This window comes from Centruroides sculpturatus, unplaced genomic scaffold (assembly GCF_000671375.1).
Source record: "Centruroides sculpturatus isolate CEXI.00-Female unplaced genomic scaffold, Cexi_2.0 scaffold258, whole genome shotgun sequence".
NCBI lineage: Eukaryota > Metazoa > Arthropoda > Arachnida > Scorpiones > Buthidae > Centruroides > Centruroides sculpturatus.
Window position 1 is genome coordinate 236,755 of NW_019384607.1, and position 20,716 is coordinate 257,470.

General features: G+C 32.9%; 1 protein-coding gene across 9 annotated transcripts in view; it reads left to right on the plus strand.

The window, feature by feature from the left end:
• LOC111625167 overlaps nt 1-15,890 on the plus strand; it is a 34,721-nt gene extending 18,831 nt beyond the window's left edge. For 8 of the 9 annotated variants that reach the window (XM_023368224.1, XM_023368226.1, XM_023368225.1 and 5 more), the window contains 4 exons: nt 12,797-12,907; nt 13,384-13,641; nt 14,685-14,901; nt 15,373-15,890. In XM_023368224.1, the coding sequence (XP_023223992.1) occupies nt 12,797-12,907; nt 13,384-13,641; nt 14,685-14,879 (564 nt within the window). In that variant the 3' untranslated portion in view covers nt 14,880-14,901; nt 15,373-15,890. Of the gene's footprint in view, nt 1-12,796; nt 12,908-13,383; nt 13,642-14,684; nt 14,903-15,372 lie in introns of those variants that run through there. The other variant, XM_023368227.1, reaches the window with a different exon arrangement.
• Nucleotides 15,891-20,716: the final 4,826 nt, after the last annotated feature.

The following is a 20,716-nucleotide window of genomic DNA, read 5'->3' on the forward strand; positions in this document are numbered from 1 at the left end:
CTCGAGAAAGGTGATTATTCTGTTAAAACTTTCATGACTCACTTAACTAAAATTGAATACACATTTATTAGAAAAATTATAGAGGTTTTAAGAATAATGAATAATTCATTACTTGTGTGTTTTTTTCTCCAAATTACTGAAGTTGCAATTTGAAAAATAAACACTCTGATGAGCTTAGACCAGTATAAAATTTTAAATTACTTTTAATGTTATTACTCATTAGAAAAAAAAAGTGCATGACAATATTTAGTAATTAAAACTATCGATAAAAATCATAAAATTAAAAGTGGCATTATGCTTCCAATACAACAACTCTTATTGCAACCATTTAAAGTAACTGAACCACTTCTGGAAATTGAACAGACTATTCTCAACAGGAAGGTTGTTGAAAGTGCCAGAGAAACTAAATCCAAATCTGTGTAATTTGTTCTTTAATGACGCTTTTAAGATATCGTCCTGAGAGGAAAATGTCAAAAGCTATTTCTCCTTAGATAATTGTTATTGCTAAGTGGTTAATTAGTAGATTCCGGGATTATCTAATCAGTAGTTCGGATGTCGGATGCAATCAACGAAACATTAAAACACTTACGTCTTAGCTACTAAATTTCATTCATCAAATAATAACAGGAAAAATGAATATGTTTATCATTGGTTATGATTAATCATTACAACTAAATAACCATAGAAGATCAAGAGATCAAAATGATTTACTGTAAAGCTGTTATCAAAAGTAATAAAGACTATACTTCTCTCTCCCTCTCTGTTTATAAACTTTTAATGATTTAAAAAATAATTTTGAAGGAAAAAATATATATATTAAAACTTTCTTTCAAAAGATGGCGCCATGTATAAACTAAAGTTTTCATCCTTTCTGCGATGAATATTTTAAACTTTGGCTCCAACCAAAGCTGGTAACTAGTTTAAATGAATAAAGACAAGCTGCGTAGGAAAGTTCTCATTATGTCGAAGCAAGAAAGATAAAAATCACTGAATCATCGAAGTTTAGATATTTTTAGAAGAACAAGCATCGTAATTGCTCTTTATCGTTTAACATACCTCCTAAAAATGACAAGAATCGATAACGTGGAAGATCTCCCTTCTCTTATTGTATTCGGTATTTATACTGTGTAAGAAAAGGAAAATCTTGAATATGTTAAGAATTTTAATTTTTATATTTTGTGTTATTTTAATTTATTTTCGCTTCCCAATTTTATTCCTTTAAAAGAAAAAAAAATCTAAAAAATGTAATATTTCGGAAGCGGGTAGCGTCACAAGTTGATGATAAACAATAAAAGGAAAAATTAAGTGATATACAATAACAAAACTCGGGCGGAAAAGTGATATTTAATCGTTCAAAAAGTCTTAAAAAAGAGATTTAAAAATGTTCCTGTTGACGTTATATTAAGTATATGGCTCAAGCTTGACATTAAATTCCCATTTGATGTTCTTAGTAAATAGAAGCATCATGATTCGATATTCGATGTCATTTCTCTGGTCGAATCTGATTGATTTGGTGGATCTCGTGACAGAATTATGTCTCCATCTTCTCTTCGGGTTAATCAAAAAACTGAATAAGTGATTCCTTCATCCAAGATAAATCCGATTTTTCCATCTTCCAGTCATCATCCTTTTATTCAGAATGAAAAAAAATGAAAAGGATAAATCATATATTTATTTATTTCAAGATGGTAAATTAAAGTTAATAATAATAATAATCTTAAGCGTTTATAAATTTGTAATTTTTAACAAATTAAAATGATTTTTTTCAAACGTTTTACTTCATTTATGACAATTTAAAAAGGTATCAAAAGTTTGCTTCGCCTCGAGACAGTGGAGTTGAAAGGAAAAGTCGCCTTGGCAGGGGTCATATTTGTTTTCAAGTTTATGATTTTTTTTTTAACCAGAAATGGTGGCAAAACGGGTTGGCACAATCTCTAAAGTTGAAGTGGGTGGATTTACTACTAGGTTTAAATTTTCTCATCCAGGATTCCGAAATCCTCCTCCTCCTTCCAGAGTATTTTTATCGCTCCTGTTGGTAGCGTGACGATTTTGTGACTCACTCTCTCTTAATATTTTTGTGTAACGTTTCTCAAATATAATTTTTTTCTGTAGGTTTTTCGCTCAACTAAAATACGAAATAAACATCCAGGAATTAACTTTATCAAATTGATACTTAGAAAACTAATCTTACATTTATCTGAACAGATAGGTTAGGGTTTGATGGGTTTACTAGATAACCGATATCAGTAAACACCTTATTGCTTCGTCAGACTGAAATTTATACGAAACAAACACTTGACAAGAAATGGTGAGGGAACAGAGGATTACTTAGGGATTTAGTATGTCTGGAGGCTTTCTTAGTAGATCTTTTTCAGCGAATCTTTTCCCTTCTATAAAATGCGGGGTCAATGGAACAGAAGGAATGATGGAAAGCGACTGAGCGTTAAGAAAAGCAACAGCTTGTTTCTTAAATCCAACTTTTTCCTTTTTTACTCTGACGTTCCCCCCTGTCTCTCCCTCCTCTTACTTCTGTCTGCCAACGAATTACAAGTTGTAGTTTTTATGCTTTCTTCACGGTTGAAATAAGAGTTTTAGTTATCTGGATTTATCAAAAACTTCTTGATTTTTCTATCGGAGCAAGCATTTTTTTAATCTAAAAGTTTTTTTCTTCGTTTCGAGCAGGAACTCGTGTTATTCCGACAGCGAATATTTGCATAATTTATTTATTTATTTATTTTAAATAGATAAACACAAACAAAAATATTTATTAGATTGAATTTATTAGACACAACTTGATCAGAAAATGATACATATCGTATTATTAATAAACGAAAAGAATTATTTTATAAGCTATTTTATAAAATACATATTTATATATTTAAAATATAGATATTTATTTGATTGTTTAACTTGTGTAATTCTTTAACAAGTCTAACGAACACGTTTGCATTTTATTTTTCTTGTTTATCAAAACCTTGGCTTCGCTTATCTGCAGAGAAGGGGAGGAGGAAAAAAAAAAGATAAAAAGGAAACATTCTTTTGTCTTCTTTTATCTATTTGCGTTATCTTTCTGAGATGTTCATAAACTTTTTGAATATTCGACTTTGATCAAAATCGATATTCTTTTGTTTCGCTTACTGGATCGAAGAATTTCATATCTTTACTTTTGTTTGACCTCTTTGAGAAGTTCGACAAAGGTCGGACAAAAGGGTTCGGTGTTGCACTTCTAAGTATGGTAAAGGGGTCGTATTGCTAGGATTTACAATAGAGGAAAACAATTGTCGAAACTTCTTTGTTTAAGAATTACACTGCTATTCCTGTGTACGAAGGTCGGAGGAGTTTAAAACACAGAGAAAAGGTAGTTATGCTTTAAGGATGGGTTATTTTTTGGAAACGTGCAACCTACATACCGATAATATTCTTAGTTTTCAATGAATGGTTGAATTCGGGTGAAGGTTGGGTTATGTGGGCCAACTGAGTAACATTATTGTAGTTACTGGAAAGGAAGTGATATATATTTTTTTCTGCTTCTAAATTTATTAATTATATATATTTTTACTCCATTAAGAATAGTGTAATGATAAACAGTAAAGTAAATTATCGAGTTTAACACGAATCAGATCATTACAGAAAAGTGTCACGTTGAAAAAAGTAAAATTGATGGTTATTACATTTGTGAATGGATGAGTCGCTGCAGGTGGGCTCTTCTAATGTTTAGTTTGGACCACCTTCCCAAATACTTACTATTCAGGCCACGTGTTTAAATAAATCATGCATAAGCCGACGAAGTGGGACGTCGAATCAAATTTTTTTAAAACGGAGAAGTGGATGAATAGATTTGACGTCGACCCACCCTCGCGGTTGTTAGACACTCCCCATAACCCTTTTTTCCTCATCCCCGATTCTATTTTTATATCCTCTCGATCTTCTGTTGACTCAGATGTGACTTGTCTCTAAAAGGGATAACATGTCTGCCATTCTGATGGGTTATGTTATCAGGATTAAAAAACAAACGAAACGACCTCAACATCATAAACAGGTAAAGATATTTTTCAGCTTTTTAATCTGGAATTTTTCTCGAAAAATGAGCAATTTTGGTGATGATTATTATTTTTCTTCTGCTAGTTTTTTTTTTCTTTTTTTTAAAGCTCTATTCGGTTTTGATATAAAGAGAACATTGGTTTATGATCCGGAGATGATACAGATTATCGTATAAAATTCGGTTTGGCTTCGATAACGGAAGATGTAACTCGAAAAATTAGAGTTTTTGGGATGTTTCTCTACTTTCTTTGTTCGCTCGGTTATCCTCAAAGCGATTAATATGCGTGTATTTTTATGAGATTATTCAAACCATAAAACCGAATTCGGGTTTTTTTATTACAATTCTTACTTCGTTAATGATAGAGCGAAAGAGAAATTTGCCAAAAATATAGATTAAAAAATAATAATAAAAACCAGAAAAATTATAACACTCGTAAGTGTTATATAGACTGGAGAATGAGAGAAAAATCTTACTCGTGTTTTATTTTACGCATTTATACGTTATTGTACGCGATATAATCACGCAGTTTCCGGATTTATAAGCCGCTTTTAGATTTGTTATATGGCACATAATCTGTCAGCTCCGAATAAGATTCGAGTATCTACACTCTTCTACGCGATAATACTTTTACAACCCTTTATCGCTTTTGTCATCAATCCTCTTAGCCGCAAGAATAGTTCTGTCCCTATTCGACAATAGCATCGTGTTTTATTATATAAAATTAGCATTTTTGTTTGTTTGTTTGTTTTCTTTTTTTTATAGGACGTTAAACCAGATTTGCCTTAGAGAAGGCGCAGCTGGCATTTTCTATACAAAATGCTGTATTTTGGTGAATAATAGTATTTACGTGTGAAGTTCTAGTTTGTTTATGCAGAAAAATATCGCGTTTAAGGCAATTAGTATCTGTTACGTGTTATTGTGTCTTTATAAATTAAGAGAAGAGCTCCATAGTGATTTTTTTAGCATTAAAACTTCTAAATAAAGAAGTGTTTTTTTTTTCTTTAAACTAACGATACCCTTATAATTACATTTAAATTATCTCATTCTTTGAATCGCATTTCACTAAAGTGTTGGCAGACATACCAGCTATTTAATTAACTTTAAACATTTTGGAAGAGTTCTTTAATCCATTGCGAAAGATTTCCATTTCTAAAAATAGATTATTACGTTTATATCTCACGTTTAAACGCACTATCTGATGCAAAATATTTATCTATCCCCGATAAGATACGTGAATTTTTTCGTGAAAGTATGCAAATATATATATATATATATTTCGTAGCTTGTTGCGTGGTATTTATCCACTAGACGAGGATGTCATTGTTACGGATAACAAAACTGGGATGCGGGAGATTATTAGATAACCTTCATCCCGTTTGATCTGATAACGACGATGATGTACAGTACAATCGATACTTAAGTTAATGTTTTCTTTAAAATTTTCGGTTATTTTACTCTCATGTGTTAAGTAAAAGTGGGAATATCTATCTTAGCGCAGATAACAAGAGATAAACAACTTGAGCTATCCGTTTACAAGACAGTTCATCTGTTTATGTGGACGGTAATTAGACTAAGACCTCGTCCGAGTTGTGATGTAATGAGGCAGATAGCGGCTTAATGTCGAGAAAGGGGAGCAGCTTAAATCCACGCAGGATGAGGAAAGAGTCCTCATAATGGCGACTCGGACCAGTTTTGAGGCATTTAGCCCGGTCGTTGCGTGTCTCATCGCTCCCTAGACACGAAAGCCCACAACCTGTATTAACTCTTCTAATACCTCTTCCACTTTGTTTCTCTAATATGAGCATTCGTCAATGTCTAGTCAAAATCGTTTGGTCCTGGCAGACGTCCAAAATCAACTTAAGGTGCTGCAACATCCTCCTTTTTTTTTGTTTTTCGCTAACAATGCTTTTTCCAAGGATTTCTGCTTAATGTTTAGCGACGGTTAAAATCTAACCCGGAGGCGAAGAAAGATAATTTACCTTACCTTTGTTTATCACCTCCTAAATTTTATTTTTGAGAGGTGATAAATAGCTGTTATTTTTCTCGGGTTCAAAAGCATAATAGTGACTAGACGTTATATTAAAAAAAAAACAAGGATTAATTTCTATATCACTAATTCTTTTCGTAAATTAAGCAATTTTCTTTAGTGCTCCTTATTATAAAAAAAGACGAGAGGATTGTTTAATAGCTTTTACATGTGCTTTTTCGGGAGTTTTTCTCCTAGTTTTCTAGCTTTTCTTACAAAGAATTTCTATGTAAAAACAGCTTTTCCAGACTTTTACAGTTGTAAAATGATGCGGAAAAACAAAATGTGGTATTCGAGAATGGTGCAATGTCCTTAAACGTTGCTGGAGAATATCTTTCAAGAGCAGGATTACATCTAAAAATAAGAGTACCGGGAAGAACGGATATTAAAAATAAAGAGCGTTGCAACTCTTACACAATTCTCTTTCTCGGTACGATGCAACACATCATTCGATGCCGCTACCGATAATTTTAAAAATAATCGTTTCTTAGCAGGATGTTTTTTAACGTTAATACTCAATTTTTAGGTTAATTTTGACCTTATTTAGCCACGCACAAAATTTAATGATGATGTTAGAGATAGTTAGATGCTGGAAGAGGAGGAAACTTAATTCTATTACCTTGTTTCGTGTTTTCTTCGTGTAATTTCATCGTCGTGCTCTCGAATCTCTTTTTCTTTTCTTTTCTTTTCGTGCATTCTTCTCTTCAAAATGCGAAATCGTATCAAATTTATAAGACAAAGATGGGAGATTCTCCGGAGATTTTTCCTTTATTTACAAACGTTTGTTATCTGTGACACCTGCACCGAGTTGACGTTCATTGATTGCTCTCTGGGAGATGACACAGTTATCTGTATCTAACGGAGAATGTCTACCGTGTGTAGATATGTCTCCATCTTGACAAAAGTGTTGGTGTAATAAAGTGCACTTCATGTTAGAGTATTTTAAACTTTAGTTCGCCATGTATCTTATTGGTTAATCGTTTATGTTACTCTCTTTCTATAGGAAGCACTTCAATTTTTTTTCCGTGTTTTTACTGCCAGATTGATGGCAAGAACTTCGACAAGGTAAAGGAAAAGACCCGTTTTTCTTTAAATTTTATTTCTTAAAACAGATTTCCTACTGCAAAATGTAAAAGTTTAAAATAAACACAGTTAAATTTAGCTGAAGAATTCGGAATTTTTGAATTAATAGCTGTCGGTTAACAACTTTCTTCTCTTAGTTATCATTCTGTGTGTTGTACTAAAGGAAGAAGGAGCTTACATAGAAGTTGCTTTGTTCAAACATTAATAACATCGCATTAACAGCTACTTTACTATCGCCCACAGATACAGAAGAGAGAAACTAATTCAGGAAAAGATGAACGGATTATCTATAAATGTCATATCGGGTGAACTAGACTATTTCTTCTGCCATATAATATGTGTAACACGATGTAAAACAGAGAATCCCTATATAATTGTATTTATTTTTGTGTGACGTTTGCTTGGAGGTACAAAAAGAAAAATAAGAAAGAAAAAAAAATTTCAGTAGTAGAAGTTTGTAAATGATAAAGATAAGAAAAGTAAGTTTGAGGATTATCGCAACTTCTTCACCCAGAGCTCACCCTTATTATAAACTTCTGGTAAATCTACCCTGGAGGATTTTATTCTCGACTTATAGCGGGAGAAACTGTTGGCCCAAGGATACATTCCGATATCCATTAGCCGTATCACATTGCTATTTTATCCTAAATTATCGGCCAGGATCAGGATCCCTGATAAGAGTTAACGGAAACCGAGTTCAGCGATCTTATCGAAGGGTTGTGTGCCCGACTCGCTTCTACGTGTCATGTTTGCGAATAGTCTCTGGGGGGTAGGAGTAATGCACGCTCCGAATTCCTCATCATTTTTATGGTTTATTTTTTTCGAAATGGAAAAATGGTGAGTTCATTACTGTTACCATCATCATCATTTAGCCGGTTAAGTAATTTAAATCCAATGAGGTATTAATTAATTATATGTTAAACGCTTTATTCCCGATCCTCCAAATGGATTAAATTCGTGCCTCTAGGATTTTGTAGACGACAAAGCATCTCTACGAGGGTTTAATAATCTGATTATCTAATCAACCGGGATCTAAACTCGTCAAATTAACGGTAAACCGAATTAAGTTATAGAATTAAAAGCATTCCCGCTTTTATATTTTAGACAAGCAAAGGAGAAACAAAAGTTTGACACACGGTAAGCGTTTTCGCATCTCCACCGACATCTGAACTCATAGTTTACAAATCATATTCGACACTCCTAAATCTTGGAAAGTCGTAAAAGGAGTGGAGTTGTAAACATGCGCCTTTTCGACGTTTCCGCAATCTCTGGCAATATTTTACGTCTGGCTATATCTGTTTGGAAGTCGAATAGATTTACGAGCGGTCAGAGCTTTCTTTCAGGAAAAAAAAGGGGGCAAAGCTACACGTTACAAAGTCTGCACCGTTCTCCCGACTTCCATAACGACTTTGCTGGAAAATTACGAAAGTGCACTCGCTGCTGATACGAAAAGAAAGACTTTTTTTTTTTTTTAATAACCATCATCCCGGACACGTGGAAATATTCAGAATGTTTCATTTGTCTGAATAGTTGCAACTCTTTTTATAAATTCTCTATCTTCCTCGCTATTTTCGAAAACAAATCTGTAAATGGCGCAAAAATTGTGACTTTTCGCACTGATGAAAGGGAAATGGAAACCATTCGTGACGCTCCCTCGACTCTGATCGAGTCGAGAATGGAAAATTCGGTTCTTTACTTGCGTAGCCGCGCTCCTCCGGGATGCGGTGGAGGAGCTATGCTCCGGGGACGGTTAGAAGCTGCGCTATCTATCACCAGTTTGCTGTAGTAACCGAAGCTACCGGCCGATGGGGATTGAAAGTTCATTACTCGACAGCTGAAAAGTGATGAGCAGCAACAGACTACATCCCGTTCACATGTTCGAATCGGTTATATTCCGGTGTCAAATAAGTAGCTAAGCTGCTGTTATTCCCCCAAGTAACGTTGTTTGCTTTTGCTCTTTTTTTTTCAATTTTAACTTGTTACTTTCGGATATTAAATCGGACCTCTCGAGATGATTCACAAAACCCATTTTCTGAACTGGTACGATTTTCTTAACGTTACTTACAATAGACAAAATATTAATTCTCATAAAGTGACGAAGAAAGAGTACTTTTGTTTCATATTGATGCTACCAACGTCAAATAAAAATCTAGGCTGCAACATTCGCAATTTATTATAGATAAAAGAGAAACTGGATCTATTGTAGAGCCTATACAGTTAGATGCACGTATCATTTCTTCAATCTAGTTACAAGCGCTTACATTCTTTAAGAATTGAGATCTTTTGGCTCTCTAGCGACGTTAGAAAACTAGATTTGGGATCGAATGTAAACTGCTGCGAGGAAGTGTTAAGCGGTCATTGATAAAGGCGGTTAAACTTCACTCGATAATCTTTTATTATCTATTTAAACGTTGCCAAATTCTCTTCGATAATGGCGTTGGGAAATTCTAGTTCGTTCTCAGTCGATACCTTAAAAAAAGTAGGAAAATCAGGAACGAGTCGATTAAATCGAAGTGCTTAATTAAACGCAGAGTGACGAGTGGCGAATTAAAAGATTATCCTTTGAGTAGAGCTGCCTTACTTAATTACGGAACTGGAGGTATTAATGTCTAATCGGGATCTTTCGATCCAGATTCGAAAATGAACCGGTTGAAAGGGATGATAAATGATAAGCGCGCTTTCCTCCCTCGAGATTGATGACCCTGCCTCATTAAGGTGGCTGGCCAGATGTCGAATCGATTATAGACCGCACCGCCAAACCAAACCACTTTCATTTAAAGCTTCAATCATTTAAGTAGTGTTCGGAGGGGGAATTGCTACTCGATCGGCCTTGCAAAAACCCCCCTCCATTTACATAAACATATAATTTTCCGGCCGCTGAGTCGCGTAAACATCCGTCGATTAAATTTTTAAATCGAATCTACCATCAGTAAAAGCGAGAGAGGGGTTAATTTACAGGAGGAAAGGTCGATCCACCCCACTCGTTAGAAAAGATGTCGGATTGTTTACTGCTACTTCGTCATCTTTCTGGCAAAGGATCCTACTTTGTTTAGACTTATATAACCTGTATGAGACGAAATTGGCAAATGAAAGAACCTCATAAATCTTTAAAAAGTTCAGACGTTCTAGATTTTCGTATGTGGAATAGGGAAATTCGAAGCGATTCTTTCAAATCACCAAATTCTATTAACAAAATAAAAATATTTTTAAAAAAAATTCTCATAACTTCTCTTACATCGTAGATACTTTGGTCGCTTCTGGTATGGGTGCTTCTGGGCGAATTGGGCATCTGCAGATCTCATTTGCAGAATGGAAGAGGGACCTTGCTGCTTATTACCGGTTATCGATTGTCCACGTTAGATTGCGTTTGTAGTTGCCCTTTGGCGCTCTCGAATTAAATTTTTCTTTGGTTAGTTAGCGAAGGAAGCGATCCTCCGCCAGGTAAGGTAGGTCATCCCCATTAAAGGTAGGAACGGGGCACTCTCTCGTTTCCTGCCAGGCGCATTTATCATAGAAAATCAATAATAAAGTTAGAAGATAAATAATTATTATTTGTTTTGTACCTTTTTTTTGCTTGTTTATTTTTTAATAATTGGATTGGCACCGTGGAAAAGTTCCATTACGCGAATTTCTTACCAAGTTAAGCTTAAGACGGGCTTTCGTCCATTTCTCTCATACCCCTTAAGATCTTTATATCAGGTTCTTATTGATTTTCTCTTAGTGTTCTCCTCCTCCTAAGAGAATATCGGGAATAGCATACCAGAGTTTTAACGTATTTGACTGTTGTTTAAACAATTTCTTAAGGACATATTGTTAAGTGTTTCCTTTCATGTTTTCAAATCGAGAATTTTCTTACGAAAATATATCCGTATCAAAATTCAAAGTTGTAACCAGGATACTTTCGATTGGATTGACTACGGTTTGTTAGAAGTAGAAGTGTTTAAGGATCATTACGTTATTTGTGATTTATATTTAATTGGTCTGATAGACTTTAATTGAAAGTATAATATTTATAGAATTTAGTAAAGGAAACAAATTTAATAAAATGATTTCCAAGATCGTCTCTCGCGATCTTCGTGATATCGATTCTATAATATTTTAATGACTATCCGTTGGAGAACTAAAAATGTGGATAGATATCCTTATTCTGAGTTTAACAAGTCACTCAGGCTGTTATATTTTTAAACAACTTAAGAATAAATAAAGATTAAATTAATTATTTTCAAATATTACTGGACATGGGAAATTTAAACTTGGTATAGAAGCAACTCTCAATTCTTCTCAAGATAAAGCAAATTTTACTTATAGCTCATTCAGCTTATATCTTCGTAACACATACAACAACTTAAAGCATTTGAAATTCAAGAAAATAGCTTATGGTTCTCTACGTTCAAAGGAATTTTTCGCTATTAAGCGGCTCTTGTATGCATTAATCTGTCAGCGATACGGAGGCATGACTGTCGGATAAATTGTCAACGTGGACAAAGCCAATTCTCTTGAGGACTTAATGGTAGGCCGATGAAAAGGCCGTCGTTGTTGTGACTAGGAAATTAAATCTATCCGTATAGGATAAGTTAAAGCGCTGTAGGTCGAGTCGCACTACGTTTAATTGTATTATCCGAGGGAATTATTCAAATCTCTGTAGATTCGGAGAAAACTTCGTGGCAAAAGTCTGTTAGAGAAGTTCTCTTGACCTTTGAGTCGATTGGTAAAGTGCGTTAAGATTTACATGTTCGTAATAAGCTCTCATTGCATTCCACTACAACAGTACTAACGGTATTACTACGTTAAGGTACTGTTCCTAATGCGCTTAACATTACTCTAACAATTTCATTTGCTTTAATTATCTAATTATATTAACGGTAAAGTGAGAAAGATAAGTTTTATAATCATTTTCTAGTTTTATTAAAGATCTATCCCAATTGCCAAACCGTTAAAAATATTTGTTTATTGTCTTTAATATGGACAATTAATCGGGTCATTACTAACCCTTCGACTTCCGTCTTGCATCTTCGAATTACAGGAAACAAAATTGTATCACTTTTATCTAATGGCATTAAGCCATTATTTTGTCACTTTCTATCTTTGAAACTTAAATAGGAGCTTTATACGTCTTAACGTATGTGAGAAATATTCGAATTACCCCCTCTTGGCACCAGTTTTTCGATTAAGTAACGCTTACAGAATTACGATATGCTACTTTTAGTACGGTGGCCAGGTGCGAAGAAAATCTTAAAAGTCGAAAAACTCGAGAAGAATTCCTAATCGAAAAACGTCGTCTCGATACATTTATAAAAATTTACAAGAAAGTGTTCTTCGATAAGAAAAAAAGCTGACTTTACTCTTTTTTTGTTTCGTTTATCCTTTGGTATAATTAATGGCTCTGCTGACAGCTTTTAAAATATATCGTGGAATATTGCCTCGGATAACTTCTCCACTCGACATTAAACCTTTCCATTTTATCTTCATTTGGCTCTTACTGTTAGGATTCTTCTAACATCCGAAGTAATACCATTAGTAGAAGAGAAGAGCCAACCTTTGCTCTTGCCTAGACGTCGGAGTGATGATCATTAAATGTAAAAATGTAGAGGAAACGATGCAGTTAATAATAAAATTTATTGTTATTATTATTTTTATTATTTTAGGGGAAAACCAGAAGAGAATCGTTGGTCATTGCTAATCCAGATGATAGCTGCATCGATTACGACAAAAGTCAAAACGAAGATGCGGGCGAAAGGAAGAACAAGAATGCACAGGTATATTATATTGGTCTTTATAAATTCCTTTAGAAGTTAGGAAACCGATAAGAAGGGTGGTCGGAAAGCTGTAGTGTTTCCAAAGTTCACTTTTATTAAGCAAAGCTGTTTTGGTGTGTTTAAAGTTGTGATCACTTCTGGTGAAGAAAAAGAAGGAAAAAGAAAGCAAGTCACTCTCAATTACTCGAAGGCATACTAACTTAGTGTGTGCCAATGGTCTCAGCTAGCAATTTCTCTTCTCTGAAAGAAGATCAAACAGCGAGATAAGATTTACTATCGCTTCGGATCGAGCAATCATCAAAGTATGAGACGATTAACATCGTCCTTTAATTCACTGCCTGCACACTACACCATTACTAGCTTATTAAGCTATTTTCGTCTTTCAGATTGCCAAGTTTATAATTAGAAAAATTGTTTGGCCATAAGCATTAGTTACCTGGTCGAGGGAGGGTTAAATATGTTTATTTTCGTTTCAGCGTCCTTTAACGCGCTATCTACCAGTAAGAGGAGGTGATATCGATCTTCGTAGACACATCGAATCGGCGGGCCACCAAATAGTCTTGTGTCACCACGTTGACATCACCACTTCCACCTGCAAAGGATATCTCCAAGTTTTGACTGGAAGATGGAGAAGCTGGAAAAAACGTTGGGTGGTATTCGATCGACGTCAGAAAACATTAGTGTTCTACTCAGATCGGTCCGAAAATAAACTAAAAGATGGAATAACATTCCAGGTGAGTTTTGAAATTTTTTCTTCTTTTTTTACTGGTATATTTAGAAAGATTAAATCTTTTTATAACGACCTTGGAAATGGCCAAAATTTGCTACATGTGCGAGTCCAAAATATAACGACGTTTTATAAATAGAGAAAGTCTAAAGTATCTCAAAACTAGGAAGTTTTTCTACTCCTTTCGAGCATATTTTTAATTCATGAATGACTTTACAGAAAATTATATTTAATGTATAATTTAATAATAATCTTACTTAAATCGATAGTCCTATATTTTATTTCGAAGAATATATATATAAATTTGCTTGCAAGATGTAGATGCGAGAGAGGGGATGCGGATCACGAACCAGTCAGGACAGACGTCCTGGTACGTGTCTAGATAAACTATTTAGACTGAGTGAGACAATTTCCGCTATTTCTGCGACATTTCATCTTCATTATCCGTTCTAAATTGATTTATCCATAGTCCTGTAAATCTAACGTAATGGCCAATGGTGTAAAGTATAGAGCCATCTTTACCAGAAATGACTCCCTTGGTTGCGAGGGTGCAAAACATTGGATACATTAAGTGGGCATCCGATGTCACACGAGATTATTTTCTTCCTCAGATAACTCCATCTAGAGACAATCCCTAGCTTTTTTCAACTTCCTTTGGGAGATAGGATTACGTTAGCCACGCTAATAACTTATCTGGTCATCTTTTATTGGTTTTCCAAAAATTCTATGACGTTACACAGCTTTAAATCCCAATCCCAATAAAGTTTTACATCCGGCTAGATGAGTTTATAATCGAATTCAATGGCACTAATGTTCAGTTTTTCGTAATTACCCTACGTAACAAGAAGTGGATTAGTTGGTAATCCCAATACGTGAAATAATTACAGTAGGATAGGGAAAATAATTATTTTCGATTCTTCCAGTCATTGTTTTCGATATTTTTTTTTCGTGCATTGACACTCGGATAGAAGGAGGGAAAAAAAATTCGCGTTTAGATAAGATAGAAGAGATCGTGATTCAGTTATGAAATCGATAAACCTTATTTTCTAGTGCATCGAAGAAGTATATGTGGATCACGAACATTCATCTCGCAGCCCGAACCCACGTTCTACTTTTTGCGTGAAAACTGATGATCAGCTCTACTATCTGGTGGCTCCCAACTCCGAATCGATGCGGATCTGGGTGGATGTCATCTTTACTGGCGCCGAAGGTTACAGACATTTCATGCCAGGTTTTGATCCATGAAAATGTCTACTAATTATTACAGGTGAGAAATTGCCACACTTTTAATCACTTTGCTATTATAAGAAACTGTCATCCCAGTATTAATATATAAATTAGTAAAATTCTAAAATGAAAGATATTTGCATCCTGTAGGAAAGACACGCGAGAACCAGATAAATACGGCATTCGGATGATCATTGGATCGTATCCGTGTGTGTACAGTACCTTCCAAGGATGTACCTAACTTTCAGATGGTAGACACATAATTGCTTTGTGGATAATAGATTGGAAGCAATTTCGTCCACTGTTGTTCTCGACAGTGTAAGGAGTATACCATAAAAATATCCAGATAGAAATTTAATTAAAGATCTGGATGTAGGAGAAGAGACTGACGCGTAGAGTAGATTTCTAGTGTTTATATTAAATTATTTATATTCCTTAAAATTATATTTAATACATACTATAAATAGTATACATTTATATAGAAAATACTGAAAAATCTCTCTTGTTTCAGGATAACGAATTGGAACTGGAGCATATCTTAACGATGTTCCGAATTTATGGTACAAATGGAAGACGGGATAGAAGAGATGCCAAATTTAAGACCTCGTATCATTGGTCATCTCGTCTTTAAATACCTAATAGAGCTTTTGTTATGTTCGAATGAAAGCGACTTTGTCGCTCTCTACTTAAAGCTGCCTTATCGAAGATAATTATTCTGTATTTTAATTATTTAAATTGTCGACCCCACTCGTGTGGGCGGTCGTTTTTATCACGTAACAATTTTCCTAAGAGGTACATTATAATAGGACTTCACAGAAATGATGTAAAATTTTTACCCTTAAATTATTGCATGGAATTTTTTTTAATTATTATCCCTTGTATTAAACATATTAACGTACTGCTTATACGTGATGGAAAGCAGAAATTAGCCAAAATTCAGGTTACTATATTATACTAGAGCTATATAGATATATACGTGCATGAAGTATTATTAATCCTCCTTTTTTTTTGTTAGATATTTATGCTATGNTATTTTTTTTTTCTTGAAGTGTAAATAAGTTTAGCTGCTAGACGTCTCATTGAGAAGTCGAAGTTGGAGAAGGAAAAAAAGAGCCTATTTCATTCTGTAAAGTGAATTATGGTGTCCTTAATTCACTTCATTTTACTTTTATGTGTGCTACGCTAACTTTTGTGAATAGAATCTAAATGGGTGTAGCTGGACAAAGAGAAGAGAAATATATTTTTAAGAAAGGCATTAAAAGTCGTCAGAAAGGTTGATATATATAATAAGCATACAAGTACATTCTTTAAACTAAAAAAAAAAAAACATTGTTTATGACCCTTCTTAATTGATGTATACAAACCAATTTTATTAATTAATAATCGAGTTTCCTATATATATAAAGAAAAAAAAATGCAAGATTTGTGTATAAAAGTGTTATTTTTCTACTTTTTTTTTTTTGATGATAACTTAGATAAATAGTTACGTCTAAGCTGAATATCAGATTATCGATTTGTTCTGATGCTCATAAGGAATTTTTTAACGTGTGTAGTCTCATTCTCTTTGAATAATAAATTATATTTTAATGAATGTTTTCTCTGGCTAAGTTCATTTTAAAATATGGCCGCTAATTATTAAAACAAACCAGATGCTTTATCAATTGGATGCAATATTTTATCCTAAATTAAAATTTTGCGGATTAAGTTTTATTGAAACTCTACATCAACATGCGATTGTGGAAGAAGTCCAATTTTTCATCTAAATTTAATTACTTAAAAGCAAAATCTGGCTTTTCCTTAATAAGATTTATCCTTGGTCATCTTTTACGGTCATCCCGTAACATCAGTTTTTTTAAAGAGATAAAATTAATCCTCTAGAAATTATATAAATTACTTAATAAATATTATAAAAAGTAAAATTGTACACAGGTTTTATTCTTTAAATTTGTTACAGAGAAGCTTAAATTGAACATTAAAACTTGTACAGTTAAATCTCTGAACAACGACCACTGACGGAAACATAAAAGATGGCCGTTGTTTAGAGGTTATTTGGTCGTTTATTGAAGATTGGATTGTAATTTCATTCATAATAGATAATCCCAATTTTGAATTTATATGTTTAAAAATGTGTATTAGTTTTGTGCACAAGAATTTATTTATTTATGTAAAAATTTCATTTATTAAACGACTAAGAATTTAAGAAATTACATTAATTCAGTTGTTTTTGTGCTTTTTAAATTGAATAGAATAAAGTACATTTATTCCTAATCCATTTGATATTCTTACTGACTGAAGAAGAGAGCATTTTTTTTCAGATTACAGTCATCAAATATGGCGCAAAATAGCGTAAAGAACGGGAGGAAATTGATACAACCGATACACCACAGAGTACAGATGATACAAATATTCAAAAATGGAGTGCCAAAGAACAATTTTCAGCAACTTGTTAATCTCAAACATCTGCTCTCGGCACATTACTCTATCTAGTAGCACCATTACCGAAAAATCCGTGTTGGCTATCAGTCAGTCGCGAGTGTCGCGATGAAATATCCGTCATCCATCACTCCACTCCTTTATATATAAGTTTAGACTGCAGTGTCAAGAAGAAAAACTCCTCCACCTCCTCAGTAATTTGTAATCCTGTTACGTTTGACAACTATTTCTTCGAGTTGAGTTAATGACAAGTTCCTAGTACAGGGTGACCTCATCTCTATCCTAAATACTTTGCTATTGGCCTTTGAAAAAATTTAAACGGTTAAAAAACAACGAATAAATTATCTCAACTTTTACTTCTTCAAATATACTCCATTGTTTTCTAAATTAGTTTCTTGAGAGAGTTCAGTTTAATAAGTGAAATTTGTCATGTGAAAGGAAACAAGAAGATAGCTTATAGATTCCAATAACATCTGTAAAGCAATAAAGGTTGGAGTGGAAGTGCATAAGAAGAAAAAAGAAGAAAAGTCTAAGTTGTCTAATATAGATATATCGATAATTTGATTTATTAGAAAACAAACAGAAGGAAGGAAAAAAAATCCAATTGAAAGAAAACAATTTTTGCGAAAAATAAACCAGGATAAAACCCTGCTAAATACTTTAATATAAAGAGGGGGAAAAAAAACTTTAAAAATATATTTTTTAAACTTTACAAAAATCTTATTTAAATAAAACAAAAATTTTAAAGAAAAATCTTGACAATGTTTTTATAATTGGATATTTTTTTTTGTTTTCTAAAGACGATTGGTGAAAGTAAATGTTACATATCTCACGCTGTGAATGATCTTAAAATTCGGGTTTCTTCGGTAGAGGAAGAGAAAATATTTTGGTGGTTATTTATAGAACAATATATTACTTATGCAAATAGAAGTAGGTCATTGATCACAGAAAAACAAGCGACGTAGAAAAGCTTTTCGTTCACGGAATTTTTCAACATTTGGATGAGATCCAAAAGTGTCTAGAGTAAGGCGGGCACAAAACAAATATCTTTATAATTTGGATTCTGCTTGAAACATCATCTTGCAAAAGCTATTTTCCTTTTTTTTTTCTTTTATTTGTATACATTTTAAGAATAACACCCGTTACATAAACATTCTGGAGGCATTCTACGTGTTGTTTTTATAAATTTACCACGCATCCCCTTTCTAATAACCGATTAAAATGTTAGAAAACTCGGTTATATTTAAGTAAATTTGGTGCTGAAAGTTCGAATTTAATATATTAAATAGTTTTTTATTTAATTTATGAATGTTTGAGATAGAAAATTAATGTATTTTTAGGCGGATATATTTAGAATTTGTTGGTTATTGGAAAAAATATATTAAGAATTTACATGTTTAGAAGATATTTTTCCGTTATTTACTAACTTATTTTGGCGTAGGAACGAAACAGAAACGTATTAATATTTAGAAAAAAATTTGTTTACACTTCAGATATTTTTATAGCAATTTGAAAACATGAAAATGCTATGCACGAGAGGGAAGATTATAATTTTATTTTTAAATAAATTTAAAAAAAAAATCTCGATCATAAAAACATGAATTGGAGACGTTGGAAACATGCACAAAAGCAAATATTCTATTTTAAAAACATTTATTTCTACCTTAAAGGATTTATTTTCGTCAGAAAGCATAATTGGATCTGTCTTATCGTATTGCAACCATCTTTTATAAATTTTTTTCGATAATTTAAAAACATATATTGTGTATTCTCTTGTGTCATTCACGGTGGCTTCTATTTTTGATTAAAGGCAATATAACAGAAGAAAAAAAAAGAAGAGTATTTTTTTCTCATTCTTGTTTGAATAACTTCATTGTTAAAGCGAACAATATCAATATAATCTGTCATCGGTTGAATATAAAACGTTGAAAACTGATAAATTATCCATATATAAAAGTTAAAAAAAAGAAAGTATATATAAATGAAAGCCTTTAATACGAAAGATTAATGAAAACAACTCTATATAAGTTCTGCTAAACACAATACATTTGCGGAAATTTATATAAGAAGAGGTGAAGCTGACAAACTGAAACACAAAGAATGGTACATTTAACACTTCTGTATCATTAACTGTTTAGACGAGTCGGGGTGAGTTTCTCTGACAAGAAAGTCCCACGGTCCATCAATTTGAGCCTAGATCCTTGCTGTTAGAGCCGTAGATATGTCTCGATATGACAGATGGTCTCGCTATCTTCGCCAGTCTAGCTAGACATTATGAATTGGTTACAGTCAATAAAATCGTGGTCACGTAAATAATGTTCGACCCTAGCTAGAAAGATGGCCAACATTAACGAATTGTGACGTGTGGTGGCCAGACCCTATCGGCCTTTGTACTGTATCGATCTTCAAAAAGGCGTAAAATTTCTAGTTTTCGGATAACCTGTTGTACTAAATCTCTGGGTCGAACGAATTTCTTCACTGTTATGAAGGCAATTCTTTATAAGAAGAATTAAATCGATTTCTTCCTATTAATTGCAAAAATTTTTCGAGTGCCGTTGAAAATTTCGAGAGAACATCGATTTTTATCTTTCAGCAGCATTTATAAGATTTTAAGTTTCGGATGATGCTCGTTTATTTTTTTATTCTTTTGTTTGAAGTATCTTATATATAAATTTTTAAGAAATAACTGGCGATTCTGCTTCATTTTCTATGATTTATTATCATTTAGCTTCTTCAAAAATATGATTTCTTGAGCCAATAATAAACTTCAACTCCGTAGTTTCTTAGTTTTTTTTTTTCCTGACAAATTTACCGATCAAATGTTATTAATTTAGTTAAATTTAAACTCAGAATAATGCAGATTTATAAAAATAAATTTCATTCGATAGTTTTTGATGAACATAAGTGATCAAAAACTCAATTAATAATCATAAACGTTTGATAAATTATATAATGATAATATATAAAGATGTTTAAAAGTTCAAAGAGCATCGATTATTTTCTTATAAAATTGGTAAATCATTCTTAAACTTCATTCTTTGAGTAACTTATAAAATTTTATAATTTTTTTTCCTTTTTTTTTTTCTTTCTTAAATCTTTAAAACCGTTGCATTGGATGGTCATGTGCACTTCTACAATTTATCATCAGAGACTGTACTTTTCTTTTATACTGGCTATCCATCACCTCCGCATTCTATTTACTATTAAGTTCTGTAAAATATGATGAATTTAGTTAATCGAATAATGGATTTAAGTCGAGAAGTGAGTCAACTTATACTATAGACCAATGAAAAATTGCGCTAGAGTTTATAATTGCATCTTTGACAGGAAAGAGATAGCGCAGGAGTGAAAAGGATTTTTCGCCGAAAAAAAAAACTACAACAAAAACGTCTTAAATTCATGTTAAGAACAAGCAGAGAATA